General features: G+C 35.7%; 1 protein-coding gene across 1 annotated transcript in view; it reads right to left on the reverse strand.

Moving 5' to 3' along the window:
- LOC150105725 (cadherin-related tumor suppressor-like) overlaps positions 1–23,863 on the reverse strand; it is a 147,520-nt gene that overhangs the window by 29,714 nt on the left and 93,943 nt on the right. The window contains exons 7-8 of the mRNA XM_090394540.1: positions 22,312–23,409; positions 4,016–4,196 (exon numbers count right to left, since the gene is read on the reverse strand). Of these exons, the coding sequence (XP_090250666.1) occupies positions 4,016–4,196; positions 22,312–23,409 (1,279 nt within the window). The remainder of the gene's footprint in view (positions 1–4,015; positions 4,197–22,311; positions 23,410–23,863) is intronic.

A 23,863-nucleotide genomic window follows, 5' to 3' on the forward strand; every position in this document is an offset into this window, starting at 1 on the left:
TATGATAATAATGTTGCACCTATAATTTGTGCAGCATCCCGAAAGAGGAAGGTCACTAGTGGTACCGGAGGTGTCAGTTTTGGGACCATTGTTGTTTAATTTGTAAATTTGTATACATTAATAATATTGGGATGGGTTTAACAAGTGATATGCAGCTGTTTGCAAATGATGCAAAATTGGAGAGAGCAATGCAGAGGCAAGCGAATGTTATGGCCTTACAGGAGGATTTGAATAGATTGCATGAATGGGCAGGTAAGTGGAATTATCAGTTCAATGTTGCAAAGTGAAAGGTTTTGAGATTTGGTAAGCAATGATGGGATGCAAAGTATACACCTGGTGGGGAAACTTTAAAGGAAGTAGAGGAGATGAAAGATCTAGGAGTGATAGTGGACAAGGACCTGAAATTCAGAGGCCACATTGCACATGTTGTGAAGATGTCACATTGAATAATGGTAATGATGCAGAGGAACCTGACATGCAGAAATAGAGAGGTTGATGCCATTGTATAAGGCCTTGATCAGACATATGGATTATTGTGCACAGATTTGGTCGCTGGGTTTTCATGGTGACGAGGATATGTTGGAAAGGGTACAGAGAAGATTCTTAAAGATGGTCAATGGTCTTTGGAATGTGTAGTACAAAAACAGATTGAGAGAATGTAAATCAAAACTTCCCTATGAATGAGACATATAAACTAGTCAGGGGTTGTTATCAGGTTGACATGGAAGAGATTTTTCATAGAATGGGAGAGGGGTAGAACAAGAGGTCATTCCTGGAAACTGTATAAGGAGGGTGTGAGCAGAGGAGTGAGGAGAAGGTTCTTTGCATGGAGAGTGGTTGGTGAGTGGAACGCATTGCCTGAGTGTGTTGTGAATGTAGACACATTGAATCGGTTTAAGGCACAGTTGGATGAGCATTGTGTGCAATAGTGTGTACCTCCCACAATGAGTCTCTGACTCCATGGAGGTCAGATGACGATGATGATGATAATATTTCTTCCAAAATTACTTCCCTATGTACATAGCAAATGAATGTTCTTGGATTTCCATTGGTCTGCTAGACTGTCAGTTTCTTAGCCCATGCTTTACTTCACTTGGACTTGTTAATGCTTCTCTTAACTCTATGCAACATCTCCATGTGCAGCTCAGCCTTATAATTTTATTTTTCCAATTAAACTTCCATTGTATCCTACCCTCTATTCTCACTCACTCACTCACTCACTCACTCACTCACACACACACACACACACACACACACACACACACACACACACAGTTATATGTTTTTGAAACATATTGAATTTAATTTAACAGATTAGACAAGACAAAATTAATTATTAATAAACTTACAGCTATTTCTCTAGTGTTACACAGCATTGACAGTGCCATACTGAACAAAGTAAACAAACAAAGCGACAGAAAATTAATTAAGTTTCCTGTATATTAGTTTTTCAGATAACTACTTCTCAAAAGGGAGAAACAGACATAGAAATCAGTCCTATTGAGATACTGCTGATATAGAATGTTCTCACATGATGTTTTTAAATATAATCTTGTAAATTTATAAGGACTATGATGTAAAAAGGTCATATGGAACACCATTCAGTTTGTGATCTGTGTTAATGCTCTAATAATCTCCTAATTCAGATTTGACAAGTTGATGAAGGCAGATAATCCATTTTTCATGCCTAACTTCAGAAGAATGTCTAGTTTAACAATAACACTTCTGGCCATATGATGGAATGCCAAAAACACTTGGCAGTGACCAAGGGTGTACATTATCTCTGGTTGAAGGAAACAAGGAGACAAGATTTTTCAATACTCTCCTGAAGAACATAAACTAAAATATTCAGTCTACAGAAAAACCAACACTCATAAGGTTTTTATAATACCAATTTTTTGTGATGGATAGTTGTAGTAGAACATTGCATTTAGGTATCAAAAAGGCAGATAACATTTCCAGTAGTAATGAGAAAAGATGCCCAGAACTCAAACCACTTGGTCTTATCCTGCAAAAATAATTGTAATAAAATAGTGAGTTCTGATATATTATATCTGAACTCATTATATATTATGTAGTATGCCCACAGATTCGAGACCCTTCGACACTTCTGCGCATGTCACAAAAAGGAGAATCCATTCCAATATAGGGTAATCAATCCATCTTCTGGGATGAGTTTGTTTATTATTACAGGTCGAAAAGCACGTGATTTCACATGTTGGTGACCAATTCGTACATCTTTCATTTCTTTCTCTCCTTCAGCATAATCGACTATTCTTGGCAGAAATCCAAGCGAAGCTCTACAAAGTGTGGGCGTACTATATTAGTGTTTGTAGATTTTGAAAAAAATCTTTAATTCTTTATATTAGTCAGAAATAATCAACAGCTTTAAACAAAAGGACATCCCAACAACATATACCAGAGTTCAGTATTCAACAGTCAGTATAAAGTTAGAATATTAGGAAGAGAATTCAGAATTGAGAGTGTAGTGAGGTCAGGAAATCTGATGTCACCCAAATTGTTTTCTGCTATACTACATTAAAAGGAGTTTTCAGGAATGTCTCATGAGAAAATGATGGAACATCAAAGGTAGAAATCTCAACCGTTTATGTTTTGCAGATGACAATTTTTTATTAGAAAAGCATAAAGAAAAAAACTGATGCTAAATATGTTTGACAGAGAAAGCAGAAAAAAAAAGTTTTAAAGATTAATATAACTAAAACAAAACTTATGACAATTTCAGGTCAAGCTGAACTAAAATTAGCAGATAATCCCATTGAAATTATTATAGTTAGCTTCAAGGAAAAATAACATGAAGAAATAAATAGAATAATTACATAAAGAAATGAAGCGTTTTGAAAGATTATCTGTTAGATTTGTCTGTATGTTTAAAATTATTCCAGTATTTACCTGTGGACATGAGACGAGAACAACAGTAAAAAACAGGAATTCAAAATAATGAAATTAGAGTGATGATCGAGTAGAGGATAGAAATAATGAAATTAAAGTGATGACTGGAGTTGGGGATATTTTGTAAAAGCATGTAAATGGGGGCTGGCCATATTAGCAGATTAAACGAAAGATGGACAAAATTAAGCACTGAGTAGATACCAAGAGAGGGAAAGGCAACCAAAGAACAAGATGGAAGGATGATCTGCAAAGGTTTGGTATGAGATGGTGGACATTAGCTAAAGAAAAAGAACTGGAAAGCTGATGAGGAGGCCTATATCCAGCAGTGGATGAAAAGATATTAAAGAAGAAGAGAAGGAAAAGAGTTTTCTAGAAAAACAGATGGCAAAAAAAAAAAAAAAAAAGGAATATAGACTATCACTTCCTTACATAAGTTCTGGCATTGACTAGATCTCAAGGATATTGCATCAACTAGGAATAAAAGTGGTTTTCTTTCCAATCAACAAGATCTCAGGTTTCCTTCACTCTCGAATTCACCACTTAAAACGAATTCATCCCTTAAAAGGAGTATACAAGACCAACTCATATGGAATTTGCTAGATGGGATAAACAAGCAAGTCAGGAGAAATGACATGCATCATAAAACCTCAAGGACATGGAGGCGAAAAAATACATAAATCAGGACTAGCAGAACATGCAATAGAGACAAAACAATGGGTATCATGACAGCATACAGAGCATTTATCAGAACATTCAAAGAATCATCAGAAATGTTAAAAAACAGTAATTAATGTAACAAGATACAAGGTATTATCCTACATAAAGTCTGGTTGTCTTTCAGGGAAAAAAGAATGATGGACTCAGACATTCTACACATCACAAATTATCATAATACAACATGAACTGTGTGCATGTGTTAGCCTATTTTAAACATGTTCAGCTCGCTTGTTGCAAAACCCAGTCAATGGAATATCAGTTTAGTTTTCATTCTCTTGAAGAAGTTTACTATAATGCATTAAAACTTAAATTGTTGAACAAACATATATATTCTGGACAGAAACTTTCAACATGTTCTCCATCAGCAGAAATCTCTGAAGCAATATACCTGATAAGGCTATTTCTTCCAATATCAGCATCATTAGCAGTAACTGTTATAACTGGAGAATTTGCAGGAAGATTTTCCATCACTGAAGCAACATACTCTGTTCGGCTGAACTGTGGCTCATTATCGTTAGCATCATTAACCATTATGGTCACTGTTCCTGTTCCTCTCTGACGCGGAGAACCTAAAATGATAAAACACAAACAGAATATTAAAGCAATTTATAGAATATAGATAAAATACTAAACCAAGTCTATCTGTCAAAGTATACATCTTCCAATACTAGAATGATATCCATAACCATCATCATCTATATTCATATCAATCCTACATGTGGCAATGATGCACCATAAGGTTTTTCTGCCTCTTTTGTATGAGATCAAAATAATAATATTATTATTGCACTGCAGTCTCATGATGATAGACTCCCAAACTATCTGCACAGTATTTACTGTACCTCTTCTTGAGCTTAATGAGAGACAAGGAACTGACAGGAAAGATACATGCATCCATACTCAGATTCCAGCAACTCATTCCACTCATTCACCACTCTCCAAGTGAAATTGTACTCCTCACACCTTTGCTAGCCAGCCAAACTCTTACTCAATTTCCAGAGATGACCCTTGTTCTGTCTCTTATAGCCAAGTGTTAAAATATTTCCTCTGCATCAATCCTATAAAACTCCTTAAATATTTCTATCATATCCTCTTTTTTCCATCTATTAACCAACATTTGCACCACAAACCCTCAATTTTTTCATTACAAGGAGCAATCCACAGACTGCTTGCCATCTTGGTCAGTCATCCCCAGATTCTTTCCATCACTTTCTCATCCCCAAGAAACCCAGGTGACCAGACCTGACCATAGCAATCCATTAAAGATCTTATAAATGAAGAGGAATAATAATTCCTCATCTATGCTGTTAATATGATCTACAATAATCAAGTAATCCTATGCGTTACCTGGCAATTTATGCAGTATGCCATGCCTTATAAACTTCAACTCTGTCTACTACCACTTCCAAATCTCTAGATTATTCATCAATTTCGCAAAACACAGTTCCATCAATGTGTTGCACAGCTTATGATCGTTTTATCTGAAAATGCATAACTTGACATTTTCCCACGTTAAACTGGTACTCATTATTTTTTGCCCAGACTGAAGAAGCCTACTTAAATTATGCTACATGCTCCATCCATTGCCTTGAGTAACTATTATACTATCTAATTTTCCATCATCATCATCATCAGCAGCAGCAGCAAACAATGAATATTTCCTTTCAAATTAGAGATCATTTCCTATATCATTTATATGCAAATTAAACAGTGGTGGTCCAATCGCAGAGCCTTGTGACATCCTATTAGTCATCTGCTTTCTTTTGCATTCTGCTCCTTTATATAACACTCACTGGTTATCTATCCACCAGCCACACTTGTATCCATATCTCCATTTTCATATCCATCCCCATTTGTTCTAATTTGTACAACAGAATTCCATGTGGAATGTTGTCACTCATCATGTAACCATTCCCTTTTATCTAACTCAACTGTAACTCTTTATAGAAAATTAGTAAATTACAAAGGCATGAGCTATCCTTCGCAGAGCCATACTGTCTCCCATAGAGTATCATATTATTATCCACCTATTCTTGAATTCTGTCTCTGACTAACTTTTCCAATACTTTAACCACAACTTCTGAGATGCTGACTGGTCTATAATTTGCTACTGTAGTCCTGAAGTCCTGTATGCCTTGAAACTTAACCAGCACTGAGACTTCAGTCAGATATCCTAGTCAGAGTCAATACAATTCCTTTGCACATTCTCATAATATGGAAAGGAATCTTTTTCTTTTCATATTAAACATCCCTTCTAATCCCATGGCTGTATTTGAGATTCTGCAATATTCTAAGTACTTCAAATTTATTGACATCTAGTCTTGCATCAGTTCCTGTCACATCTGTCGTAGCAATATCCTCATTTAAATGACAAACCCTTAAAATTCACTTAGTAAAGCATTTTGCCTGCTTCTATCACCTCACAGATGGCAGCAGAGTGACACTGTCACATCATCATGGCTAACCTTCATAGTCATTCTTCCTTTTACTTGCCACATAGCAAAAGAACTCTTTGCTAAGATTTCCTATGATCTGCTCAGCTAATTTCTTTTCATAATCTGATTTTACCTTCCTTTTATGCTAGTCACCATTCTTGCCTGAGCCTTGTACTGTTCTTGAGCTTGCTGATCACTTTTCTTATATATCCTCCACAACATTTTTTATTTTTATTTTGTAGCACTTGCTTAGTGATACTTACTCATCCATCTAGCTCTACTTGATTTATCCTCATGACTCTGGGTATACATTTTGATATTGCTTCCTTCAATATCTCTTGAATATCTCATGCACTACTAACATCTTAGATTTTTTTAACAGATTTTTAACAGATAATAGATTTTTTTTTGTCATGGCACTGCTTCAAACAGTCTCCTAAGCTTGTCATAACCACTTGTCCTGTAGTTTCATATATACTTTTTCCCCTTCTTAACTGAAAATTTCTTCTGAAACCTCCCAAGTCTGTTAAAAATCAAGACCACATGATCAATTTTCCCAATTGAAGGCAATTTAACCAACTTAGTTATGGAAAGATCTTTGGATCCTATGATCAGATCAAACACTCTCAAAAAAACCCAAGTCTCCTCTATCATATGCTGCTTCAATTAATTATCTCTTATTAGGTGAATATATCCTATATTTTTCCTGCAATATGATCTTTCCTCCTTACAATCTGTCTCTGTAGATGAAGTCTGCCATAATAATTATCTGACAGGCACTCATTGTCCTAATATCCTGATGCATGTTTTCTCATTATCCCTTGCACACCCCCTCCAAGTATTTTCTTTTCTTTTCTCTTCTTTCTTTCTTTTTTTGATGAGTGAGAGCCCTTCCACGAGAGAAGCTGTTCAATCTATAGTAAACTAGTACCGTGAATTGGATGGATAAGAAGGAACTTCACATTTGACTTGAAAAGCTGTAGATTGTATTCCTTGGGAAACACACACATGGTGGGCGATTGTTCTAGAGGGCAGCAGAAGAAGAGGAATACTCAATTTAACTGGCCTTTTCTGTATAGAATCCAATATTTTTAGAGAGCCTTTAGGAGCACCACTCTAGATGTCTGGGTAGTCGCCCTTTCCATAATGCATAGCATTATACACATCCAAAAGGATATGTGCTTTGAATTATGGGATACTAAGGCAATTAATATGAAATCATTAGCCTCTATATCTACAAGTTTATCTCTCTATTACAAGATTCCTCCCTCCCTCTCACTAATACATTCCACTCACTTTCCCATGGACATTAATTTTCTGCTGCTTGCATCCTCTATAAATACTTCTATGGCTGCTGTTCATCAGAATTGATATCAATAATTCTCCTGCTCTCGATTAAAATCTCTATCTATGCAACCAAATGCCTGCAGCAGCCAATCACACTTTCTCACTGTTCAACTCAAACCCACAGAATAAATGTCTCCTCCTCTTCATTTGTCCCTCCCTTCCACTGCCCTCTAGAACATTCTCCCACCATATGCTTAGTCATGAAGACTATTTGTAGCACAGAAACCTTATTTGCTTATCTTGGATAAAGGAGTAAACAAGAATATAATTTCTTGGCAAGTTTGATTTAAATTATAACCATGTGAAAAACATTTCTATAAGCTGCAAAGAATTGTACCTCCTGTTTCCCCTATATAGGGCAAATTACAGGTGCAATGACTTTAGTATACTCCAGGGTGGGCCAGCAAAGGGAGTGGATCCTTGGAGGAGTTGAGTAAGTTCTTTAATTTTGCAGGAGATTTAATGGTGGCTTTAAGGTTATATTTCTGTAGGAAACAGGACACACAATTCCCATCAGAAAAAAAAGGAACATAAATGACACATTAAATATAATAACTATGGTAAAGCTGGCCTTTCTAATCATGCTCTGAACACTTTACATAGAATTGACTGGAAAAGCACCTGTTGTTTAGATCACACAAAAACATGGAATGAACGTACAATGTTTTTGTGTGATGCTTATCAGTGCCAGTGCTAGAGTCTTTGCCGCCCGCATGCAATTTTTATCTAAGCGTCACTGTAACTATCCGGGCGTGTGTGGTTCTTTTACGATAATAAAAATGTAAATTATTTGAAATTTCTTAAATAAATTTTGACAGAACAGCCACACGTTGGTTCATTAAATGCAACGAACAAGGGGGTGTTGACTAGGCAGGATAATTGTTAAAAACCCGAATATTCAAAAAATTCTCAAAATTTAAAGCAAATTTTGATAAAGCCACTTCACTTTAATCGTTGAATATAATGATACAGGGAAAGCCTTCTCACCAACCCAAATTGCTAACAAAATTAAAATGAATTTTAATTAAAGTTAAAATTTATTTGAACTAAAGTTTAAAAAATTTTTGCATTTTAAAAGTTACTAAATTCTTAGTAAATTTGTAAAAGATTTTTAATAATTTTTATAAGTGGAACTATCTTTTAGGAAAATAAAAGAAACTCAAGATAGATGAGAAAATAAGAAAAGAATTCAGAAATAACATTTAATATAAGTATTCTAAAAATAAAATCTTCACAGAATAACAGAAAATAAATTAAATTACATAAATATACTTACAATTTTTTTTATTAAAATTTTAGGGTTTTTGATTTCATATTCACAAAATTAGAAATAATGGTCTTATTTCTAATGGTTTAATTAGAGAAATTAAAGTAATTTCTCTAATTCCGCACATATATCATTTTCAATAGCTATTAACACTAAACTAACAAGCCTATTTTGTGACATACTTGTTCTTAAGTAGGATTTAATCAATTTCAACTCACTATACTAATAGGTAAGGTTAATAGTATACTAATAGGTAAGGTTAATAGTATTCTTAAAGCAATTGAAAAGTTAGGGAAAGATAAATTATTGGACACAATAAAATTAAGAATATCGAAAGAGTTTTGAATATTTCAATTATCCTTCCAAAAAATATCCCAGAAAGCACATAATTTGTCATATAGTTCTATTGCATTTACGTCTTTATTGTCGCTGTCCTTCAAGAGAATCTCTAAATCGTCACAATTTTTTCGTAAATCTTCGTTGTTAATTTGTAGTAATCTATACAAGAACATGAAATTATCATAATATGTTTTTAGTTGTTCAAAACGTTCTATTAACGAACACGTCTAGAAGTGTATAAAACACATTCACTCTAATTTATCTTCTGGCGATTTTGGCGTTTCGTCATGATGCTCGCAGTCAAATTGTCATGTCTTCTTTTGTCGTTGAACTTCCATACCAGTTTTAAATTCTTGTTCTCCATCCTCCTCTTCACTCAGTTCTTTTGCCATTTTTAGAACTTCTTTAAACTTCGTATATGATCGATACTCATCATCATCATCATCAAATTCCTGCCATGTACAGGATATGATAGTACTACATGAAAAAATTACATCATTACTAACTTCCTATCTACAATTTTCCTCCAAATCAGTCTGTTACTTGTCAAGACTCCAACATTATCAGATTTCATATTTCTATCGTCTAAGGCACTTTGTACTGTATCAATCCACCTATATCTTGGTCTTCCTCTGGGTCGTTTTCCTGCCAACCTGGCAGAGAACACTTGTTTTGCTAAGATTTTCTCTCCCATTCTATTTAAGTGACCATACCACCTGAGATTAGATCTGCTAACGCATTCCTGGATGCTGACAATGTCAAGTTCTTTCCTAATATCCTCGTTTTTAATATGATACTGCCATTGATGCCATCTATTCACGCCTATAATCTTTCCCAGGACTCTCATATCTGCGGTCTCTAGTCTTTGGTCAAGTGTTTTACTTCTGACCCAGCTCTCAGATCCATAAGTTAAAACTGGTTTGAACACTGTCTTGTATACAGCTAATTTAGTGTTCCAACTAATTTCTCTCTTTTTCCATATGAATTTATTCAATTGACTTCCCACCATACCAGCTTTGCTGATTCTGTTGTCTATTTCTATATTATATTTACCATCTTCACTAAAAATCGTGCCTAAGTAGCAGAAAAGCTTTACTTCTTCCACAGGTTCTCCATTCACAACACAGTTGACATTTCCAATCATTCTGCCTATTTTCATTGTCTTTGTCTTTTTATTGCTGACCTTCATACCATATCTATTACAACAGTTATTCAATTTAGTCAGAGAATCTTGCAGACTTGTAGCGGATTTATTAAGAAGTATAACATCATCCGCATAAAGCAAAGAACTGACATTAACATTTCCAATTTTGATATCATGTTTAATACCACTTTCCTTCATAATGTGATCCATATAGATAATGAATAACAGAGGGTATAATGTACATCCTTGTCTCACACCAGATTTAACATTAAACCATCTTCCTGTACTTCCTTCAATTCTAACTACTGACTGACAACTCAAATAAAGACTAAGTATTGCTTGATATAATGCCCCATTAACACCATATAACTGTAGCAAATTGAATAGCTTCTCTCTTGGCACCTTGTCATATGCCTTTTCCAAATCGACAAAACTTAAATACAGATCTTTGTTATATTCCCATGCTTTCTCGACTATTTGTCGTAAAGTGAAGATCTGATCCTGACAGCCTCTATTTGGCCTGAATCTAGCTTGTTCTTCACCAAGCTTTTCTTCCACAATTCTTCTCAATCGTTTCTCAAGTATACTTGCATAGATCTTGCCAGGAACACTTAGTAGGGGAATACCTCTCTAATTCTCACATTCAGTTTTATTTCCCTTTTTGTATATGGCTACTACGAGGGCTCTACTCCAATCATCGGGAATTCGTCCCTCTGTCCAGGCTTTCTGAACTATGCAGTGCAGCCACTGTAAGACTTTTATACCACCATACTAGCATTTCTGGTCGAATATCATCCACTCCTGCTGCCTTTCCACATTTTAAGCCTTTGATGGCTTTTTCTACTTCAAGTATGGATATGTATTCTTGACTGCATGCTTGGTCAGTGTTTTTTATCACTGTGCTGTCATCACTGCCTCTTTCATTTAGCAGTTTTTCAAAGTAATTACTCCATACTTCAAGGATATCTTTTTCTTCCGTTTTCATGTCACCTTTATCATCTCTAACTGCTTTTACAGCACTCTTTCCTCCATTCCTAAGCTTCTTCAACAACTTCCAGAATATTTTGCCACCTTCTTGATATTTATTTTCTATATTCTTGCCGAAGTCCTCCCATGACTTTTGTTTAGCTAGTTTTACACAGTGTTTAGAATTCTTGCATTTGTCTCTGTATTCTCTAAGAGCACAAGCTGACTTATTTGCCAGGAACTTTTGATATGCTTTCTTCTTTTCCTTCACTGCCTCTTTAACTTCCTGTGTCCACCACGGAGTTCTAATTTTTCTATCCTTGCAGACAACCTCACCACATGCCTCTCTAGCTGAGTCAATCAGGGCTTTCTTCAAGGCTTGCCACTGAATCTCCAAGGTTTGATTCCTGTTCTCAAACTCTTTCATTTTTTCTTCAATAATCTTTGTGTATTTTAGTCTACAGTTCACATCTGAGAGCTGGTCTACTTTTATTCGCTTTAAAACTTTCTTACATGTTATTCTTTTCAACATGAAATTCAATTTTATCCTGCTCAAGACTAAATAGTGATCACTTCCAATTTCAACTCCTCTGTACACTCTGGTGTCCTGCACCAGAAAGAAAACATCACTATCAACAATAACATAGTCAATGAGACTTTTCTTATTCCTTGCTTCTTTTCTCCATGTGAATTTGTGCACATTTTTATGTTGGAACATTGTGTTAGTAATAACCAGTCCATGTCCTGAGTAGAAATCCAACAGATATTTGCCATTATTATTAGCTTTGCTCTTTTCTCCAAATTTTCCCAAAATATTTTTGTATGTCTCACAATCATTTCCTACTCTGTTATTTAGATCCCCAACAAGGACCAACTTTTCCTTTTTCATTGTGTCAGTTGCTTTTTCTAAAGCATCAAAAAATTCCTCGAATTCTACCTTAGTAGAACCTTCTGTGGGACCATAGGCACAAATAAGTGTCATTGTTCAGTTCCCTATTCTCATATTTGCACACATTACTCTACTTGAGACTGCCTGCCATTCAAGAAGATTAGCCACGTATTTTGTGTTGAATACTATGGCTACTCGTTCTTTTTCCTTAATTGTCATTACCTGAATATAATATTTTGTATTTATTGCTCAGAAAGATCTCACCAGTTTTTGTCTTTTTTGTTTCAGTCACCCCTATTATGTCGATCTGGTACTTATCTAATTCCTCAGCTAGCTCCATTTTTTTGCCATTCAGGCTTCTTATGTTGATAGTACCGATCTTTAACTCTGATGATGTTGAGTTAGGGTGTGTTTTCAGATTTGTTACAGTAGCTGACTTTTCGCTGTTCGCCCTGGTTCCCTGGCGAAAACAACGGGGGCCTTGTTTAACCGGGCGACGCCCTAGCCGGCATGAAATTTTGTCATGTTGTACCATCATTTTTTATTTTGGTTTAACCAATAAGAATACAATTTGGTCGGCTAAATCCCAAATTGCCAGTCCATCCTTGTTAGTTCAGTATCAAAGCAGATACCCAAAAGGGTGCACCACGAGAAGGTGAGGACTGGACATTAGGTCAGCGGTCCTGGTCGGTTCTCTGCATTCCTTTAAAGGCTATGTGGAGGTCTCCTCTCAGTTATTCAGCTTTGGCACTTAAGCACCCTTGATCGATACTCTTATAAGAATACTTTTAAGTTTTCGATAGATTCTGAAGCAAGTGTAATATTTATATTTTTGTCTTGAAGCATTTTACTCACTGGGTTTATTCTGTTAAATAATGCCAAGTTATAAGAGAGCAAATAAATTTGTAGTTCTTTATTTTAGGACATAATGTTTGTGCTTCATGCTGGGTTTATTAAAATTTTCATTATTTAAAATTTCCAAAAGTGCATCGTAAATTTCTCCTAACTGATATCTTAGAGGGCTGGTTGCATTAATTTTACTTTCCCCTCGCGTTTCTGATGGCTGTTTCAATTTTTTACGAACTTTAAAAGGATTGCCCAACGTTCGTAAGAGAATGAAAAGAAATTGTATATTTCTTGAATAATTGCAAAGAAACTAATTGTATCTGCATTCACTTTGGCTGCATCGTTAATGATTAAATTTAGAGTATGTACAGCACATGGCACGTAAAAAGCTCGAGGATTTTTGTTCAAAAGCAAATTTTGGAGTCCATATTATTTCCCTTTCATATCTGCCCCATTGTCATACCCTTGACCTCGCATGTCTTCAATGGGAATGTTCCATTTTTCCAGTTGATCCATTATTGTTGCACATAAACCACGTGCTGTGGAATCTGATATAGCTGCAAAATCTAAAATGTTTTCCCTGATCTTGACAATTCCATTGTCACAGGAAACAAAGCGAATAATAATGGTCATTTGTTCTGTTTTACTTGCATCAGGTGTGCAGTCTAAAATTATACAATAATATTTAGATTTTCGAATTGATACTAAAATTGTATCCTGATTGCGTTACTTAAAGTTTCAAATATTTCATTTTGACTGTCTTTACTCAAATAGTGTACTCTATTGTTTCATTGTAGGGTCCTTTCAACATGATTTTCATAACAGGATCCAACTTCGCAAACGGTTCGACTAATTTTAAAAAATTGCTGTTATTCCTTTCATAAAATTTATCAGGTGATCCGCGAATAGCTAAATTTTGGCTACCAAGGAATTTTATAATTTCAACCAAGAGTTCTAATCGGGCAATGTTTCTTTTCCATTTCATACATGCTCTGAGTTTGGCAATCAATAGTAGTTTTGTTTTTTAAATTTTTATCAAGTTCCTTCCATTTTAAGAAATTTTTCATGTGAGTTAAACTAGTCTCATGTCTATATGCAAAGTTGTACTTACATTTCTCCAATCGTTATAACCTTCTACAAGACTACTTGATTCAGTAGGTGCGAAAAGTTTGCAACAAAAGCAAAAAACAGAATTTAAAGTTTCAAAATAAATGAGCCATGTTCTTGGCACGAGCTCCCCGTTTTCCATTTTTCTATTATAATACATGTTGCGAAATTGACGACCATATGTATCTCTGGTATATATATTATTTTTCTTTTGAACAGGCCCCATTTCAATTAAAACAACTCGTAATTTTTCATCAATATTTCCCCATTCACCTGGATCTTCTAAATTTACAGAGACTAACAATGTGTTAGTTTCACGGTCAACTACAACTAAATCTTCTACTAACTGTTTTTCACTTAAATCATTTATCTTGTTATCTTGTTCAATTGTTGCAATAGTACTTTCATGCAAACTGGATGATGTGCATGGTTCGTCAACTCTGATTTCTGATGTATCAAGTTGGTTACAATCTGCATCAGAATATTTTAATATTTTAACAAATTTATTAAGAGCCCCAGTTTGTTTCTTAATATCTGCTTCTTTTGCAGCATGACACTTACGATTTTGTGCACCGGATAACTTTTTTTTAAATTTTTGATTCCATTTCTATTTTATACAGCAAGAAATTATTACACAACACGACACAGAGACGAAATAATGTCTGCACTGCACTACTGTCAGTAGCCTACTGAGATGCGTACCATATGACTGGTTTACCTAGCAACAAATATTTTGTACGAAAATTCGTTTCTGCGCATTCACTGTTCCACTTTAGATAGACTGCAGTAGATACAACATTCTGCAGACAAGCACTGCTCTCTCGCTGCAAAATTGTAAACAGCCGGCTGATCAGAGGCAGCAACATACAATTTTTTAAAAATTTTTATTTGGTGTATCCAGCCTTATTTATTTTAATATTGATCATTCTAAGAATTTTTTGTTTTTATGACAAAAATTTTGTTTCTTAAAAATGAACTTAGGAACCGTGCCCCGGTGGCGGCGCCCGCATGCTCTACATGCCTGCTTCCGCCGGCCCTGATGCTTATCATAGCATTTAAAGAGGCCCATGAAATTCTTATCAACCACCAAATGATGGTCTAAAAATCCCAAGAATATAGAAGGCACATATTCTACCAACATAACCTTTCTCCCTAAGAGTTTAATTATAAATAGGACTATAGGTAATCCAGGATCTTAAATCTAATATAACAATTGTCATGTTAAATTAAGACATAATTTTGCTGTAATGAAACTATCTATATGAAAGAATGTTTCTTTGATGTTGCCTTATATTGAATATATGTTTGATGTAGTTATTTTATTTTATTTCATTTATTTGCAATGGATGCGTTGCGGAAACTGCTATATGTATGCACCGAAAAATGTGAAGGATCTGTGGTCGGTCTGGCAAAATGAAAAGAACGAAAATGTCGACGTATGTGAGAAGTGTCGGGATAGGCTGGAGCGTTTAGGAATGGAAGCTGACATCGGGACCGTAGCGGAAGAACTTCGGCGGGAGTTTATGAAAATGAAAAATGACCTTCATCTTCTTCATGAGGAAGTGGAAGTGATCGGTAAGGAGATACTGGAAGTTAAAGCGGAGTTTAATGTGTTAAACAGAGAAATTAGGACTATAGAGATTACTTTAGCTGAAGTAACTAGAACAGGATTACATATGGGTGAGTCTTTGGTGAATGATTCAGTAATAAATAGTATGGGAGTGATTGTGAGTCAATATAATAAAACCACAAGTGGCCTAGAAGAAATGAGATGTAGTGAGAGTGGGGGGGTAAGTAATAGAGAGTTGAGTAATGAAGCTGGGAGAGTCATGCTGAATAGTGTAGAGAATGAGTCCATGAGTGTGGACTTGAATGAAGTTAAGAGTAGTAAAATATATGGTGATTCTATGATTAAGGGTATGGAGAGTGGTATGCATGAGGAGTGCTTGGCTGATGGGACAATAGAAAGAGTGGCTTTAGCAATAAAGAGAGGGCATGAAGCAGACAAGATGATAGTTATGGTGGGTACGAATGACCTGAGAGGTAGTATAAATCGGGTAGGAAAAGATTTAAGAACATTATTAGATATTGTGAAGAGGAAAAGTGTCAATGGGAGAATAGTGTGTGTGCTGCCTCGTTTTGACAATTACGAGTTAAGTAGACGAGCAATGATAATGAATGATATGATTGCAAGAATGTGCAGAAAAAGAGGTCTGGAGTTTGTTGATGTTTGGAGTGTGTTTGAAGGAAAAAGGCAGTTGTATGCTAGAGATGGACTGCATCTTAACATGGAAGGACATAAGCGATTGAAGAAGTTATTGTTTTCTGAACAGGTTGAAGTTATTGGGCAGGGAAACTAATATTGAAAAGGTTGAGTGTAAGAGAGAGAAACTTTAGCACTGATTGTGTATTTATTGATCCTTATAGGCTGAATAAATTGCAGAAGAGAGGGGATAAAAATCGGCATAGGACTACGGTAGTTAATGACTTATATATCAGTTCTAAAGCCGGTACAAGATCTAGAGGGAATCTGCAATTTTTGTATACCAATTCTAGAAGCATTCGAAATAAGAGAGAAGAATTTTTGGCATTAGTCAGTGAAATCTCACCAAAAGTTGTAGGCATTAGTGAAACTTGGCTGTCAGCAGAAGATGTGGTCACTGGAATTGAATGTGATGGGTACACTATTTTCAGGGAGGATAGAGAAGATAGAACAGGAGGAGGAGTACTGTTGATGATAGCTGATGTGTTGCAGCCAAAGAAAGTAGTATATCATGATGATAGACATGTGAATAAGAGTTCATTTGAGGCAGTCTGGTGCGAAATAGTGACCAACGCAACCAAATATACAGTTGGATGTTGCTATAGGCCAGGGAGTACGGGGGGAGATATTGAATTCATGCATCAGCAACTTAGTGCAATGAGTGAAGGCTTGGTGATTATTATGGGGGATTTTAATTACGGTGATATCAATTGGAAGGAGGAAATATCACGTAGCAAAAAGGAAATGGAATTCATACATCTTCTACGAGATAATTACTTGAAACAGCACGTAACTGAAGGGACACGTGGTGTGAGAGTGTTGGACCTGGTTATTGGTTCAGAGGTTATATGCATAAGTAAGGTGTCCTCGTTACCTCCAGTTGGTGAAAACGATCATGTGGTATTGACTTGGGAGGTTGCAAAATCTGTGGATTTTTCTATTAAGAAGGGGTATGTACGGAACTACAGGTTAGGCAATTATAACAAGCTTCGGAGTGAGCTTGCAGCCATCCCATGGCAGAACATATTGCAAGGGAAAGATGTTAGCAGTGCTTGGGATAAAATCAGCGGGTATCTGAGGAAAGCAATATCAGATTGTGTCCCCATGGTTAGGAGGTCAAACAAGGCAGGCATTAGATGGATGAGCAGTAGTATCAAGCTTGAACTGCAAAAAAAGAAAATGTTATGGAGAATTTACAAGGAGAAAGGCGATCAGGACACCCATGAGCAGTACAAGGCTCAAGCTAGGAAAGTTACCAGCATAGTAAGAAAAGCTAAATCAGATTATGAGAAGACCTTAGCCAAAGAGATCAAGGGTAATCCCAAAGAGTTCTTCCGCTATGTGGCAAGTAAGAGGAAGAATGACTTCGGAAGGATAACCTTAGTGGGTGCTGATGGTATTGAGGTGACAAAATCAGATGTAATAGTCGAGTTACTGAGTGATCACTTTTCAAAAGTCTATCACCCAAGTGAGGATATCTCTATACCTACAGCAATACCTAATGTGAGAATTGAAGCTAAAGAATCAGAGGTATTAAATATATTGCAAAACTTAAATGCAAACACTGCGGTAGGCTTAGATGGAATATCAGCTCGGGTGTTGCGTGAATGTGCAAATGAATTGTCAACCACTCTCACCTGGATATTTAACTTAAGTTTGAACTCTGGTATGGTCCCTAGGGAGTGGAAGTTAGGCAAAGTGGTTCCTTTGCATAAGGGTGGCTCTAAAACTGCGGTATTGAATTACAGACCAATCACCATCTCAGGAGTAGTGGTAAAAGTATTGGAAAAGTTGGTTAAAGACAAAATTCAAGAATGGGTGGATCAGGATATGATACTCTATAGAGGCCAACATGGTTTTGTTAAAGGTAGATCCTGCCTTAGCAATCTATTAACTATTCATAATAGAATAACATCTGAGTTGGACAAAGGAACTGGCTACACAGTGGTACTTCTGGATTTTGCTAAGGCTTTTGACAGGATACCCCATAGAACACTGTTACGCAAATTGGAGCAGATGGGAATGGATATTAAATTGGTGATATGGATAGGAGAATGGCTCAGGGAGAGATACCATAAGGTGGTGTATGGAGGAGCCGAGTCCAGAATGAGGCAGGTGACCAGTGGTGTGCCTCAGGGCTCTGTGCTTGGGCCAATGTTGTTTAATTTGTATATAAATGATATAGGAAACGGCTTAAAGGGAGATATTCAGTTGTTTGCTGATGATGCAAAGTTGTGTAGTGCAATAAAAAATCAAGCTGATGTTGAAAGTTTGCAGGAGGATTTAAATAAGCTGGTAAAATGGGCAAAAGAAAATGGATGTCAGTTCAATGTGGAAAAGTGTAAAGTCATGCATTTTGGGATTAAAAGATTACCAGCTGTGTACTACATCGATGGAAAGGTACTCCAAGAGATTGATGAGGCTAGGGACTTAGGGGTATTGGTAGATAGGGAGATGAAGTTCAGAGGACACATTGCTAAGGTGTCCAAGATTGCACATAGGATTACTTGGTTGTTGAGGAACACACTGACATCCAGAGATAAAGAGGTTATTATTCCCCTTTATAAAGCATTGATACTTCCACATTTGGATTACTGTGCTCAGGTCTGGTCATCTGGATTCCTTGGAGATGAGGAGGCTGTGGAGAGGGTTCAGAGAAGAGTGACCAAGTTGGTGAGTGATATAAAAAATGCTCCCTACATTGATAGATTGAGAGCTTGTGGATTGCAGAGATTGGTTGATAGGCGAAGAAGAGGGGATATGATAGAAACATTCAAATTACTAAAAGGTTTTTATAGGATTGATGCAGGGGAAATGTTTCAGCTGTGTGAAAGTGATGGAAGAACAAGAGGTCATCTCTGGAAATTAAAGAAGAGTGTGGTTAACAAAGGTGTCAGAACAAGGTTTTTTGCCTGGAGAGTGGTGAATGAGTGGAATTCATTGCCTGACTTAGTTGTGAGCTCTTCGTCTGTAAATGAATTCAAGAAGAGATATGACAGATATTGTTTTGCTAGTTTGGGTCTCCCGCGATGAGTCTACTGACTCCATGGAGATACCCGTAATAATAATAATAATAATTTATTTTAGAATAAAATAAAATAAAATTAAAATAAATAGAATAACCGTTGATCAAATCATTATCTCTTTAGCATACTGTGTGAAATGTAATATAGCTTGTCTCTGTATATATATATATATATATATATATATATATATATATATAAAAATCAATTTAACTGACTAGAACCCGAGAAAGTATAACTAAAGCCTTTAATACATCATGACTAGTTTCATCGGTGCTCTGACTTCTTCAGGTGAGAAATAAAAAACATAAGATATAAAAATAACAAGGTAAAAAACATGGACTTTCCAGCTTAATAAAAAGCAGAATAGTAACAATCATATTTGAAAAGGTGACCGCGTGCTACCGTTGGCATGAGTTGAATGTGTGCGACAGCTAATTTTAGAGCGCCAGTACTGGATTACTGCGCTATGGGAATCAGGCAAATTGTAGCTTAGATTGTTGTTCAAATGTGAAGGGTCCAGAACTATTTCTTTTGATTCGATAATTCTTCTTTTGAATTCATCCTTGCATATGTATAAATTAGTAGTGTGTTCCCAGTCAACTTGATGTGGCTGTTCTTCAAGGTTAGAGTTTGCCGAGAAGAGGACATGACTGGAAAGGGCGCTTGCTCGTGTTCTACTGTAAGAGATGTCACGTCTATGTTCCTCAAGACGAAGTGAAACAGATTTATCTGTCTGGCCAAAATAAGGTCGACCACAGTCGCACAAAACTTTATAAACACCAGGAAAATGCAGTTGGTTGTGTTTTGGTTTTGGTCGACTCAGAAAAGAACGAAGTTTTGGCAGAGTAGTATAGTCGGTCTTTATGTTGAATTTCTTCAAAATCTTAGCTAGTTTTGGGGTAAGAAAGCTGATAAATGGTAACTGTATATGAGTGATAGGGTTGGAATCATTTTCTTGTCGAGGATGTTGGCGTGGTCTCAAACGTTTAGTGATGTTACGAGACGAATATCCATTATTTAAGAAGGTGTTTTTCAGGAAGGTAGGATCTGTTTGAAGGTCTTCTTCTGTGGAAGTGAGACATCTTGCTCGATGGGCGAGGGTGGAGATGATGCCCAGTTTCTGAGGTGGGAAGTGATGAGAAGAACCATGTAAATATCTATCAGTGTGGGTGGTTTTTCGAAAAATTGAAAATTTAAGACAGTCAGGTAATCTGTTGATCTTTAAATCCAAGAAGGGGAGAATGCCGTTAATCTCTAGTTCTGATGTGAATTTAATGTTCTGATGTTGGTTATTAAATGGTTTAGAAAGTTTTGCAGTTCCTCTAAACTATGTCACCAGATAAGGAAGACGTCATCAATGTAGCATAACCACAGTTTAGGTTTCAAAGTAGCTGAGGAAATAGCTTTCTCTTCAAAATCTTCTAGAAAAATGTTAGCTAAGACTGGGGATAGAGGGCTGCCCATAGCTAAACCGCTAGTTTGTTTGTATATTTTATCTTCATAGCAGAAATAGCAGGAATTGATGCAGTGAGTTAGAAGAGCAAACATTTTTTAAAAACCTTGTCCTTAAGAAGAGTCAGAACTTCATCTGTAGGTACATTCGTAAACAGAGATACGATGTCAAAACTCACCATTCTGTCAGAGTCTAAAAGATTCAAATTTTTTATTTTTGAGATGAAATCTTCAGAGTTTTTGATGAAGGAGGAGGAATTGCCAACTAAATGTTTTAAAGAAGCTGCAAGATATTTAGACAGATTGTACGTAGGTGAGTCAATCCCTTCCACAATAGGTCTTAAAGGAGTGTCAGCCTTATGGATCTTAGGCAAGCCGTACAACCGAGGAATGAGGGGATGGAGAGAGCAGAGAGATAGTCTTGTATGTCTAGGAAGTTCAGAAATTGATTTCAGAAGATTGTTTGTACGGTTATGAAGTTCTCTTGTGGGATCACTTTCTAGCATAGAATACGTATTAGAACTTAATAAGTTGTTAATCTTTGAATGGTAGTCAGCTTTGTCTAAGATTACAGTTGCATTCCCTTTATCAGGGTAAGATAATAATGTCATTGTTGTTACGTAGTTGGTGTTTTGCTTTCCTTTCTGTCGGCGATAGATTATCTGTAGGACGACGACTGTTGTTTATGGTAAAGATGACATCGATCCTAAGTAGATTCGTAGTTTGTTTTGGTAATTGTGCAGCTGCCTTTTCAACTTTCGTAAGAAAGAGTTCTTTAGGAATGAAGGTCGGAGAAGGAACGAAGTTAAGGCCCTTTGAGAGCACACTAAGTTCTGCAGGAGAAAGTGTGTGAGAGGATTTGTTAATCACAACATTTTTAAAATTTTGTGAGTTGATATGGAATTTAAATAAAATATTTAAATTTATTTTTATAAATGTATACATCCCGAGTAAATCCTAATTTCAATAATATATATATATATATATTTATGTGTATATCACACACTTACATAACTTTCAGGGATGGCCTCTGGTTTTTCTCCTCTCACTAACTCCATAGTCAGCATTCCAAAATTTTGATATTGTCTTAGTCACTCATCTCTGGATCCTCACCAATGTTTCCACATTACATTTAAAACCAGGTAACCAAATTTAAGAACAATAGTCCAAGTGTGGTCTGACCAGTTCATTATACAGTGCCACAACTACTTTATTATCCCTACATGTTAGAGTACCTTTTATTATAGCAGCACTACAATGTGCAGCCTTTGCATCACTTGCAATATGCCCTCTAAACTTCAGACGCATTAAATCAATATTGAAAAATTAGTCACTAGGAATATCCAAGTAGGTAGCATAACTAAAAATATTAATGTAGTATTTACTATTTAATTCAATTCAGAATTATCATGGTATGCTTATTTTGATAGTATTATGAATCATTAGTAATATGCTAAAGAGAGCTGGACAACAATGAAAGCCATTCTAAATAACTGCTAACTATATTATGATGGCATGATTCGATATTGTGAAATTTTAAAATCAATTGTAAAATTGTCATTCAACTGAAAAATATGGTCAATAAATGTAGGCTTCTCCTTACCTGAATCCATTGCTACTACAGTCAGCACATATTCAGAATGCTCTTCCCTATCTAATGGTCTCTGAACTGTTAATTCTCCAGTTGAAGAATTAATATGAAATAAAACCTTATCACCATCCTTAATAAAATAATGCAAGTAGTTGTTTGCCATTTGATCTATGTCATAAGCAGTTAGAGTCATCAGTGTTACTGGCAATGTCTCTGCATTCTCCATTACATGAACTACATAAGGTGAGTCAAGGAAGGTTGGAGGATTGTCATTTACATCTGTTAATGCAATTGTAACTGTAGCAGTATCGTATCTTATATCATCACCACTATCTTCTGCTTGGATTGTGAGGATATAACGGTTTTTCCTTTCATAATCTAAATTTTTACTGACCCGGATGATACCGGTGTCTTGTCCAATTACAAAATCATGATTAGGATCACCTGCAATAACAGAATATCTTACTTGACCATTTACACCTTCATCATGGTCAGATGCAGATACTTGTAAAATACTTAGTCCAATACTTGCATTTTCTGATACAGTGGCACTGTACTGCTTGGGATCAAAATCTGGACTATTATCATTTTCATCCATAATGTTAATTGTAATATAGGCTACTGATGACTGTGATGGATGCCCTCGATCTTTTGCAATAATTGAAATTTCATACAGTGATTTCATTTCCCTATCTAAAGGTGAGCTAATTCTTAAAAGTCCATCTATTGGTCCCAAAGAAAATTTATCCTCCTGATGGCGAGCTAAGTAATATTCAACATAACTATTCCGTCCCTCATCTTTATCAACTGCTTTAATTGCCATGATAACAGTATTTACTGGTACATTCTCCATCACTGATGAATCCATAGGTGTTACAAATTCTGGAGACATATCATTTACATCCTTTAATATGATAGTCACCTGAACAGAAGTTGATAATCGCTTTTCTATCGGCCATGCCTGATCTATGGCACTCACAGTAAGACTATAAAATGATTGTGTCTCTCGATCTAAGGTCTTTGTAGTAAATACTGTTCCACTTGCATCAATAGCAAACTGTTCATCTTTATTGCCATCGATGATACTATATACAATGCATCCATTATCACCTAAAAAAAAAAAAAATTCATCTGTAAAACTTAGAATAATTGTCTGAAAATAAATTATACCAAATATAAAATCAATTCACCTATAATACAATGTGTTTTGATAGTAATCAGAATACAAAGCTAAAAGTCAAGAGAGGTTTTTTTTTTTTTTTTTTTTTTTTGTAGCCCAGTGTGTCAAAATATCCTAGACCTCTGGATAAACTGGACTTCTGAGCTGCAGTGAATTAAAAAAAAAAAAAAAAAAAACAGCCTGAAAACATGCAAACAACATATAATGCACTACTAGTTTATTAGATATACCTACCCTGCTTGTATCCAAACCTGCTACTGTCTTAAGCAATCCATGGTACTAAGACTAATGTACTATAGGCTTTCAAACTTTCACTGGTGGAATTCCCATGAAGAAAATTAAAAACTTACTTACTAGTGAGTATTCTTGATGTGAATTCTACCA

The sequence above is a fragment of the Typopeltis vanoorti genome, chromosome 6 (genome assembly GCF_054136105.1).
Source record: "Typopeltis vanoorti isolate ZY-2024b chromosome 6, IOZ_Tvanoo_1.0, whole genome shotgun sequence".
Classification (NCBI taxonomy): Eukaryota; Metazoa; Arthropoda; class Arachnida; order Uropygi; family Thelyphonidae; genus Typopeltis; species Typopeltis vanoorti.